Source organism: Salmo salar, chromosome 15 (genome assembly GCF_965601325.2).
Source record: "Salmo salar chromosome 15, fSalSal1, whole genome shotgun sequence".
Lineage (NCBI taxonomy): Eukaryota > Metazoa > Chordata > Actinopteri > Salmoniformes > Salmonidae > Salmo > Salmo salar.
The window spans coordinates 48,652,769-48,665,032 of record NC_138305.1 but is presented as its reverse complement, the minus strand read 5'-3'; the positions used below and the strand labels follow the sequence as shown (position 1 = coordinate 48,665,032).

The following is a 12,264-nucleotide window of genomic DNA, read 5'->3' as shown; positions in this document are numbered from 1 at the left end:
GTGCAGGTTTTCATCAAGGATCTCTGTACTTTGCTCCGTATATCTTTCCCTAAATCCTGACTCATCTTCCAGTCCCTGCTGCTGAAAAACATCCCCACAGGATGATGCTGCCACCACCATGCTTCACCATAGGGATGCCATAGAGATGGTGCCAGGTTTCCTCCAGACGTGAAGCTTAGCATTCAGCCCAAAGAGTTCAATCTTGGTTTCATCAGAGCAGATAATCTTGTTTCTCATTGTTTGAGAGTCTTTATGTGCCTTTTGGAAAACTACAAGCGGGCTGTCATGTGCCTTTTACTGAGGAGTGGCTTCCGTCTGGCCATTACCATAAGGCTTGATTGGTGAAGTGCTGCTTGTCCATCTGGACGTTTCTTTCATCTCCACAGAGGAACTCTGTCAGAGTGACCATCCTGTTCTTGGCCACCTCCCTGACCAAGGCCCTTCTCCCCTAATTGCTCAGTTTGTCCAGGCAGTCAGCTCTAGTTAGTCTCTTTGTGCTTCCAAACTTAATTTAAGATGGAGGCCACTGTATTCTTGGGGATCTTCAATGCTGCAGAAATTTTTTGGTACCCTTCCCCAGATCTGTGCCGACAATCCTGTCTCGGAGCTCTACGGACAATTCCTTTGACCTCATGGCTTGGTTTTTGCTCTGACAGGCACTGTCAACTGTGGTACTTGTATAGACAGCTGTGTGCCTTTCCAAATCATGACCAATCAATTGAATTTACCACAGGTGGACTACAATCAAGTAGAAACATCAAGGATGATCAATGGAAACAGGATGCACCTGACCTCAATTTCAAGTCTCATAGCAAAGGTTATGAATGTGAGTAAATTTGCAAAAATTTCTAAAAACCTGTTTTCACTTTGGCAATATGGGGTAGTGTGCAGATTGATGAGGATTTTTATTTAATCCATTTTAGAATAAGGCTGTAACGTAACAAAATATGGAAAAAGGTGAATCCACCAATTTGTAAGTCGCTCTGGATAAGAGCGTCTGCTAAATGACTTAAATGTAATGTAAATGTAAAAAGTCAAGGGGTCCGAGTACTTTTCTAATGCACTGTTGTGTTGCCATCCTAGGGGTCCCAATTTTTTACTATTATTGAAAAATATAAAAAGCATACATTGAATATCCCTTATTGTATCATTTCTTTACCCATCTACCAATAGTTGCCTTTGCCTTGGTAAACCTCCCTGGTCTTTGTGGTTGAATCTGCATTTGAAATTCACTACTCGACTGAGGAACCTTACAGATAATTGTGTGTGTGGGGATGAGGTAGTCGTTCAAAAATCAGGTTATATTATTGCACACAGAGTCCATGCAACATGTAACTTTAAAGCACATTATTCCCTAAATGCTTTTGGGAAGCAGGGCCCAGAATAATTAGGAGTCGTCCTAAAAACATTGACAGATTTTAGGCCTATATTTTGTAATTGCATGTTCGTTAATATAATTCCCCTCCAACAAAACGTATGCTATGAAGTCCTCCATTGGTGATGCACAGGTTGACTCATAACCCGCATTCCCCACAGTTATACCCGCGGGGCGGGCTGGGTTTAAGGTCATGAAATTGTCGATAAAGGGCGGGTTGAAAAGAGAAAACACCTTTAAAAAAAATACAGAAATACAGTTGAAGTCAGAAGTTTATACATCTTAGCCAACTACATTTACACCGTTTCACAATTCCTGACATTTAATGCTAGTAAAAATGCCTTGTCTTAGGTCAGTTAGGATCACCACATTATTTTAAGAATGTGAAATGTCAGAATAATAGTATAGATAATGATTTATTTCAGCTTTATTTCTTTCATCACATTCCCAGTGGGTCAGAAGTTTACATACACTCAATTAGTATTTGGTAGCATGGCCTTTAAATTGTTTTACTTGGGTCAACCTTTTTGGGTAGCCTTCCACAAGTTTCCCACAATAAGTTGGGTGAATTTTGACCCATTCCTCCTGACTGAGCTGGTGTAACTGAGTCAGGTTTGTATGCCTCCTTGCTCGCACACGGTTTTTCAGTTCTGCCCACACATTTTCTGTAGGATTGAGGTCTGGCTTTCTGATGGCCACTCCAATACCTTGACTTTGTTGTCCTTAAAGCCATTTTGCCACAACTTTGGAAGTATGCTTGGGGTCATTGTCCATTTGGAAGACCCATTTGCGACCAAGCTATAACTTCCTGACTGATGTCTTGAGATGTTGCTTCAATATATCCACAATTTTCCTCCCTCATGATGCCATCTATTTGTGAAGTGCACCAGTCCCTCCTGCAGCAAACCACCCCCACAACATGATGCTGCTGCCCCCCCCCTCCTCCTCCTGTGCTTCACGGTTGGGATGGTGTTCTTCAGCTTGCAAGCTTCCCCCTTTTTCCTCCAAACATAACGATGGTCATTATGGCCAAACAGTTCTATTTTTGTTTCATCAGACCAGAGGACATTTCTCCAAAAAGTACAATCTTTGTCCCCATGTGCAGTTGCAAACCGTAGTCTTGAATTTTTATGGCAGTTTTGGAGCAGTGGTTTCTTCCTTGCTGAGCGGCCTTACAGGTTGTTGATATATGACTCGTTTTACTGTGGATATAGATACTTTTGTGCTTGTTTCCTCCAGCATCTTCACAAGGTCCTTTGCCATTGTTCTGGGATTCTTTTGCACTTTTCACACCAAAGTACCTTCATCTCTAGGAGACAGAACGCGTCTCCTTCCTGATTGGTATGACGGCTGCGTGGTCCCATGGTGTTTATACTTGCGTACTAATGTTTGTACAGATGAACGTGGTACCTTCAGGCGTTTGGAAATTGCTCCCAAGGGTGAACCAGACTTGTGGAGGTCTCCATTTCTTTTTCTGAGGTCTTGGCTGATTTCTTTTGATTTTCCCATGATGTCAAGCAAAGAGGTACTGAGTTTGAAGGTAGGCCTTGAAGTACATCCACAGGTACACAGGTCCCGTGTGGCTCAGTTGGTAGAGCATGGTGTTTGCAACGCCAGGGGTCTGTGTTCGATTCCCACGGGGGACCAGTACGGGGAAAAAGAAAAAAAAAGTAGGAAATGTATGCATTCACTACTCTGGATAAGAGCGTCTGCTAAATGACTAAAATGTATACCTCCAATTGACTCAAATGATGTCAATTAGCCTATCAGAAGCTTCTAATGCAATGATGAGTTTTAATGACTCCAACCTAAGTGTATGTAAACTTTAACTGTATATCATTCTTATTGCAATTTATAGGCTACATTGAGGATTTCCTTTAATTATTTTAGCCTATGTGGCATTAGTGCGCAAGCCTAAGCTTCAGGGTCTTACTCTATGAGCGCCTAATAGCATAAATGCCAAACGCTTTTAGGAACAGGCAGAAAAAGTTGATGTCGATCCACGGAGGCAAAAAGGACAATGTCGATGTTAAATTCAAGACAAAAGCTGCAAAATGGATAGTTAAATAAAGAGAAGGGAGGGCCAGAAAAGTAATGTTTGGGAACGATTTGGGAAAGTGGTAAAAGAGGATAATATCAGTGCTGGCTATGTTACGTGTGATCATTGTGAGGCGCTATGCAAATTCGACAGTCAAAAGACGGGGACTTCAAATAAGCCCATGGCAAGTCAAGGGGACTGTAGCCTACTGTTCAGATGGGTTAAATGGAAACAAATCTGGACAGACTGTAGGTCTATAACCTCACATACTGTAGCATTAATATGAACTCCTGCAAAATTAAGTATTTCTGGTGCCTCTGGCAATTCTATGGTTAAACAAACCATACAACCATGCCAAGGCAGTGGCGTGTATTCATAAAAAAATGTAGCAAGAAAATAAATGAACATAAAATAATTTATTTTGTCTCTCGGGTTCATAAGTTTCCTTCAAAAATCACAAGAGGCTTAATGCATCTCAGGAGAAAGCATTCGAGCGAGCAAAACAGCATCCCTCTGTCTCGCTAAATGTAAGCCATCCATCTGATGCGGTCTGGTCCAAACGAGTATGACATTGTTGAAGCTCATAGCATTGAAGGCCAGGGAAGCCAGTGAGCATTTGGCCTCCCCTGATAAAAATGTTTTAAAATTATTCAAATCAGCATTGAGCTAAACTGAACGAGCTCAAAAGCAAATCGTTCTGGCGCACCTAAAAAATAAAAAAATAAAGTGTCAAGGAAGCAGGCTTGGATTTGAGTCACTCCTATCAAATCACACTGAGAACATACTGACATAAATTGTTGCATCTCACTGTGTTGCTGTCCTCCTGTGGCTAGCTAGCTAAAATCGTCCCTTTCCTAAATTAGCCATGGATTTTGACTTGTGGTTTTACTTAATTCTCCGTACTGGCCAATGATTATAATGGCAATTCTGATGCAACCATTAATTCATACATTGTTGTGCCCTTACCCTGAGAGGATGGAAGCTCAATAGGTAGTTTGATGTAAAAGGCTAACGTAAACTAGCTAACGTTGCCCATGAATGGAAGTTACGCTAGCGAGCAAGCATTTTAGCCAGGTAGTCTAGGACAACCAAAAAAATACAAGCGTGTACTGTATGACAGAGTGATAGATCGTTTCGTCAACAGGAAAGATGTTGGCGGCATTGGCATTTCTCTACAAGTAGAGTCAACATGTTTTTTTACTTGCACGAACGAACACAGAAATCTGAACCATGAAGAGCAACATACTCAGCTTACATTGATTGGACAATTATTTTTGGTATCTTTTAGATGTCACTGTATTAGACGTGACTTGATGTTGAAATAGTGCTGGAATAGTAGAGGCAGCTCCTGTTTTCTTTGCCATTTGTAACTCATTGTGGTTTTAAATCAATAGTTAAGTGCTACAAAAATGTTGAAACAATTAACTTGCTCGACCATGTTGTAGGTCATGTAACTGTAACTGTACATGCAATATGCTTTGTGGACTTGACAGAGGTTTCCATCTGGTTTTGTGATGAAACAAGTGTGGTTGGATTTATTCTGCAACTGTCTTGTCTCAGCCTTTAGGCGCACACACACACACACGGCAATAATATCCACTTCCTCATTTATATCACGATCGCAAGGCATATGACTGAATGATTAGCGCGCAAGATGGCGGTCAGTGCAGATAATTTGTTTTGGTAGCTGAAGGAATTATTGGATTTCCTTACCCAATTATGACCATTGGATAATTTCTACAGTCATAAAACCCTGTATGAATATGGTTTAGTTTATTTACCAACGTAATTGATTACTTTCTGCAAGTTATTCACCTCTAAAACTAAGTTTGCGACAACACTAGATAGCCAGATAAGCTAGCTCAAAAATGTGCTTGTCGAACATACATGGAAACTGCCACGACCAGAACCAAAAGGAAAGAAATGGAGAGATCGTCAGATGGACAATTAACCACAAAAGATAGTATGATTTTGGGTACTCCTCTTCAGAATGTAACTGTGGGGGGAAATACTGCAATGGGTGATGAAAATAAGGTGAGCACGGACAACAACGCTCACAACTTGCACCCCTCCAGTCCCCAGCTCAGGCCGTTACCTTACGACCCCGGCACTCCAGTCAAGCCCCAGGGGAAAAAAATGAGGCCAAGAGGGTGTCACTTCTTGAGATGCAAAACAATATTGTAATGCTTTTGACAGCAAAGATAGATGAAAGGGCAAATGCCTTAGAAGTCATGGTTAGGGAGAATACAATGAAAATTGAGGCCATTAAAAAAATCTGTCGACTTCATTTTTGGAGAAGTGAAAACCCTCAAAAGTGACATGAAGAAAATGGAAGTTATCTGCCAGGAAAATGAAAAGAAGGTGGCTGAACTCGAGCAAAAGGTGAATGAGGCAGAGAGATACCAGCGCAGGTGGAACCTGAGGCTCCATGGGATTCCAGAGCAGGCGGGTGAGGACATCAAATGCAGAGTTGTTGACATCTGCGGAGCTGTCATTCCCGAATCAAAAGCCAAACTTCAGAAAAATGTAGACATCGTCCATTGTTTGGTAAGTCTCAAGGATCAAGACCGAGGACAACCATCATCGGGTTCACCACCAGATCTACACAGGATCTTCTTTGGAGGCGAGCGAAGAATTGTGAATTCCTCATCAAGCAAAAATTGAGGTTCACGGAGGATCTGACCTCAGCAGACAAAGTGACAAGAGAGAAACTGGCCGATGATGGCTGCAGCTCGAAAGGCAGGGAAAACTGCATTTAAAATATATATATATTTAAAAAAAAAAAAAAAAAAAAAAAAAAAAAAAAAAATAAATCGGTGCAAGAGTGATCATCATGGGAAAGAAATGCGGCCAAATCAGAATATTTGAGAGAGTGCCAGAGTAACTCAGAGAACTGTCAGGACAAAAAACTGATTGCCAGGTGAAAAGCAGCCTTTTATTATAAAAAATGGACACAAACACTTAAATGAGAAAAGGCTGACCTGAGAACTGGTAAAATAAACTAACTATAGGTGAATAACTGCTTATTGTAAAGTCTACACAATGTCTCCCCCTTGTGGGAGTAATAATACTTTGGTAACTTTATGACCAATATTTGTTTGTTTTTTGTTGGAGAGGTTAATAATGGGATGGAAATCCTTTTGAGTTACATATCCTTAGGAAAAGCTCATATTAGCATAACAAGGTTGAAGTGTATGTCTTTATCTCTTTGTTCAAATAATGTCAGGGGTATTCGTAATTTACTCAAGCGTAAGGCTATTTTCCTGTATTGCAAACGGTATAATGCAGACTTTTACTTTTTACAAGAGACTCATGCTTGTTCTTCCGCTCCATCTTTTTGGAAAAATCAATGGGGTAACGATATCTGGTTATCATATGGCAACAACCACTCTGCAGGTAGAGCAGTTTTAAGAGGTGCATTTAAAGGGAAGGTCATCAGTAGTAAGACTCACCACTCTGGACGTTGGTTAATTTTAACAGTAAATTTCAACAGTAAAATGTTTTTATTAGGGAATATTTATGCATCCAACAACAAACCAAACAGGATATTATTTCAGGAATTTGGAGAGATTAATAGAGTTATCGGTGCATTTCAGGATATCAAAAGTATCTTTAGGTGGAGATTTTAATTCTGTATCCAATGTGATGATTATTGACAGATATCCCCCTCCTAACAGATCCAGCATTGTTAATCCTGAGTTTAATAACCTATGTCTTGGATTAGTCAATATTTGGAGATGTAAATATCCTGATAAAAAGGAATTCACTTGGAGTAACAAGGACATGTCCACACAGTCAAGAATTGACTTCTGGTTGATTTCTAATTCATTAGATAATTCTGTAGTCAAGGTATCAAATGAACCATCAATTATTACTGATCATAAAGTTATATTCTTATCTTTAAATATTAATGGATCTGAAGTTAAACCAAATCGGAGTTATTGGAAACTCAATAGTAGACTGTTGGTAGATGATAATTGCAAGATGATGCCAAAGATATTATACAAGACAATTGGAGGAAAGCCCAACTATAAGTCTTATGGGAAATATTAGGAATTAATGAAGTATGAAATAGGACATGAAGGGAGGTAAAGAAATTGCTGAACCTAAGATTGAGGGAAGATAAACTTGTTAAGGAAATACTTTCTCTAATCTCTATGGAGGACCTTGATGAAGAAGGAAAGGGCCAGTTATTCTCTTTACAACTAGAAATGGACCAAATGTATGAAGAGAGAGCAAAAGGGGCATTTGTAAGATCAAAAAGGAGATGTTGGAGGAAGGTGAAAAATACAAAATACTTTTACAATTTAGAAAGAAATAATTCATAAGCTCAATATAGATGCCAAAGAAAATGAAAACACCAAAGATATTTCAAAATATGTTTCAGAATTCTATGGTAACCTTTATACCAGTCATGCCTGTCCCACTAGTGACATATCTGCCTTTAAACTCTGTCAAAGACTATGAAAAATTCATAGATCAAGACTTCTAAAAGTCTTGACGAAATTATTTCTATCAATGAAATAAAAATTTATCAGCAATTTAAAAGAGAGCACATATCCAGGGAATGATGGCATTATCAGTGAATTCTATAAATATTTTCAGGAGGATATTATTGAATTTTCGTTAATGTTTTTAAGGAGACAATTGATTTAGGGGTCCTGCCTGTTTCTATGACACAAGGCCTAATTTCTGTAATACCAAAACAAAGATTCTATGATGTTAGAAAATTGGAGACCAATCACATTAATGAAAAGCTACTTGCATCCATCTTTGCAGAAAGATTTTAAAAAAAGGTCTTGACCAAATCATTGAACATACCCAGTTTGGTTTTATGAAGGGCAGACATATGTAATAATATTCAACTAGTATTGGACTTGTTAGACTACAATGAGCACATTATGGAAGATTGCTTTATTTTATTTGTAGACTTTTACAAGGCATTTGATACAGTGTAATTAAGACACTTTACAATAGTAACAGCTCTGTTAAATTATCCCATGGAACTTCAAAGATTCGACAGACGTGGAATTAAACAAGGACGCCCAATTTCTCCTTCCTTATTTTTATTGGTCACACAAGTTATGGCACTTCATATAAATAAGGATAGTTTTAGGGGTATTCAGAAACAAGACAAAGAGATAGAGTGTTCACAATTGGCTGACGACACCATTTGTTTTTGAAAGATCATAATGAAGTCAAGAAAGCTATTGAGTGTATTAATGCCTTCTCACATGTATCAGGTTTATCTCTGAATATTAGGAAATGTGAATTATTTGCATTGAAAAGATGTGACTTAAACTCAGTATGTAATATTCCTGTAAAAGATGTGATCACATATCTTGGTATTACAGTTAACAAAGATCAGAAAGAAAGGGCCAACTTAAATTTCTCTCCTATTGTAGAGAAAATTGGAAAGAGATTTAACTCCTGGTTATTAAGAGATCTTTCTTTTTCTGGACGTGTACTTTTATCAAGATCTGAAGGTCTGTCCAGATTAGTTCATACCTCCATTGGATGTTCCTCTGTCAGTAACTAAAATGTTTGATACTAAATTATTTAACTTCATACGGAGGAATAAACCTCATTATTTAAGAAAAGCGGTAATATGTAGCCCCGAAGGTGAGGGAGGGTTGAATGCTCTGGATTTTAAAACCTCTAATATAATATTTAAGATTAAATGGATACAAAACTATTTAAGAAATAAGGATTGCATTTGGAATATCATCCCTAATTTAATATTCCAACAGATTGGTGGTCTAGAATTCTTACTCAAATGCAACTTTGATATGGGTAAAATCCCTATTAAGCTTGCAAACTTTCATAAACAAGTACTTCTAACTTGGAACCTCATGTACACACACCATTTTTCCCCACATATGTGTACAATCTGGAATAATAAAGACATAAAATACAAAAACAAGTCTTTGTTTTTCCAGAACTGGTTTGACAACATTATTTGGGTTAAACAATTATTGAATAATGATGGACAACTATATGATTATCCAGAATTTATTAGCACACACAATGTTACATTCACTCCTGAGGAGTATCAAATTGTTGTTAGAGCTGTCCCTAAAGGTGCTATTCTTCGTTTAGGAGAATATAACAATACTCCAAGTGCAACTGTTGAGGATTTTGTAGCCTCAATACAATTAGAAGGAATTGACATTTTGACATTTTAAATGTAATAACATGTATATAAGGAAACTATGTCAATATCTTACCATTCCCTCTGCTAAAATGTACTGGAATGCAGCCCTAGGACAAGTGAACTGGAACAAAGTTTCGTTATCTGGTAAATATTGTATCTAATAAGGTGAAAGTAGTATCATTCAAACGCATTCATAGAATCTACCCTGTAAAGACCTTTACTATACAGATTTAAAATAGCTATTGATAACAAATGTGTATTTTGTAGTTGTGACCCAGAGACTCTTGAACATTTATTTTGGGACTGTTCTTATGTCAGAAGATTTGTGTGAGTTAGAAGATTTTATTTGAAAAGAAGCAACTATTAATGTTAATTTGAAAGATTGATATGTTTTATTTCCATCCAAATGATATGGACCCTGATTTAACTTTCATTGTTAATTTGTTTTTCTTTCATGGAAGATTCTTTGTCCATAAAATGAAGTGGGCAGAGAACAAACCCCCATTTACATTATTTAAGATATAATATTTCAATTCTTTTTGAAATGATCAGTAAATGTAAAAACAATACGCACCATAAAAGTATTTAACAAATTGAAAATGAATCTTGATATGTTAGATTTATGTGCTCTTGTTTGTACATTTCAGTTTTTGTATTTGTTGTGTTCATTTTTTTTTTATAAATAAAATAAATGAATGAATTAACAGGATTTATTGAGCAAACAAACATTTTCTTGACAAACAGTGCAAATTTTGGTTAAAGAATTACGATTTGAGCCATTACCAAACTTTGCATCTGCACTGTTCAAGTAAATGTGTTTGTAAAATTTGCTGTGGAAATTGTTAAAAGTAGTATCGTCTGTTTAACCTTGCAATCATTGACATTTTGAAGTGAAAAATATGAGTCTCAGCATCATTATTTTACTGTGTAATTGCCCTCGCAGAATAAGCTCTTAAATGAAGTAGCACCTCTAGAAACACCACCTATTGTTGTGAATTCCTAATATGCGTCAGCTCTGTTCATGGCATAACCAATCTACAACATTGACCGCACACTCTGGAACGTGACCATGGCCCAGTTTCCAAAAAGCATTTTAAGGAGAAATTATTGAAAATTGAAATCTTTAGCGCCTTCGTAGGAGCATCGTTAAACCTCGAGCTGTTTCTCAAAACCATCGTTAACGTAGCACTTGAAAACGCTCGTAACCTAACAAGCACCCCTAACGTCTGCCTCTGACCACTCGAAGAACAGCTACATGCTTCATTATATGCTTTTTTGCCCTCCCGCGTCACTTTATACACAGAAGATCTCTGCTAAACCTAGAATCACATGATTTATCCATCTCTCTGCAACTGCTGAACAAAGTGTTCTACAACAAAAGTTGCTAATGTCTTTGCAATTAACACAAGCGGGATATAAAATAAACTTTAAATTAAAAACAAGATGACTGCATTAAAATATAAATATAGTAGCATATAGGCCTATTTCATGTTCAATAAATTGAATATATTTTGTTACTTGTAGGCAACTGCTTAATTTGTCTAATACATTTCATGACGCGTAGCCTAAAATGTTGCGGAATGACGTGCCAAATCGTTGATTTAGTGCATTTTTATTGGGTAACGCAATACATTAAGCCACTTCAATACTTGCAGCCGTAGATTGTAAATTCTCACTAGGAACTCATCCGTCGTCAGTTTTGTGAAATAATTATATATTAAAGTAAGATTTTAACTGAGAAAGCTGACCCGCGAGCAGCGCTACCCTTCTTTCCATCCGATCAGTATCGACAAACACTGACATATTTAGCGTGGTTTTCTGTGTGGCGTTTTGGGAAACTCATGTTAAATATTCGGCCGTTGTAGGAAAGATGCATCATTAAAACACCAGTAAACCTAAATTCCATCGTTATCGGAAAACCAGGCACAGGTTGGCAGAGTGGTCTAATAATAATTTGCATGTTTAAAAAAAAGTGTGCATTATGCAAATGCATATTTGGCAACAAATTGTCCACACTAGGTAGGCCGGCAGGTAATCATAAAGAGACGACTGATGAAGAGGAAAGGGACTTACTAAAATACACTTGAGAAGCCCATGTTTCTCCAAATAGCAGTAAATTCCTCAAACCGCACGGATTCCGTCTGTTGGAAACGACCCAGCAGTTCCTCGTAGTCTGCTACAAGTGGCTTCAGGAAACGATCCTTCGCTTTACCTGATTAACGATATATTTAAACTGAACACCAAATAAAGATATAGTTAAACTCACTAGTGTGGTGCTGCAATCCTACTTACCATTCGGCATTTCAGATGTATGGTGATTGGCTACCCTTTTCAGTGAAGTTGGCGTGCCTCTCTGAGCTCAACATGCGGCAGTTCCAATAGAACTGCTTGCCGTCGTCTGTGCCCAATCTTTTTATTCGATATTACTGCGGTCTGCAAACAATTGTTATGGGTGCATGCCTCCAGCCTCTATATGGGCTGTGCATCAGCCTAATACGTTACTCTTTTTCTACTGTGGATTTTATATGGCGGTTGGCAACCAACTTTAAGGTGCATTACTCCCACCAACTGGACTGGAGTGTGGACCAGAGACAGTGACGGTCTAAATCCTACCCAATAATCTCGTCTCTCGAAGGAAACAAAATACATGATTAAATACTACATCGCATGAAGATTTCCCCAAGAGTTCACTTAATC

The 12,264-nt window shown here is 38.0% G+C and overlaps 1 protein-coding gene across 1 annotated transcript in view; it reads right to left on the bottom strand.

The window, feature by feature from the left end:
• Nucleotides 1-12,056, bottom strand: part of snapc1a (small nuclear RNA activating complex, polypeptide 1a) — a 37,040-nt gene extending 24,984 nt beyond the window's left edge. The window contains exons 1-2 of the mRNA XM_014144677.3: nucleotides 11,860-12,056; nucleotides 11,641-11,779 (exon numbers count right to left, since the gene is read on the bottom strand). Of these exons, the coding sequence (XP_014000152.1) occupies nucleotides 11,641-11,779; nucleotides 11,860-11,869 (149 nt within the window). The 5' untranslated portion in view covers nucleotides 11,870-12,056. The remainder of the gene's footprint in view (nucleotides 1-11,640; nucleotides 11,780-11,859) is intronic.
• Between the last annotated feature and the right edge of the window lie 208 nt (nucleotides 12,057-12,264).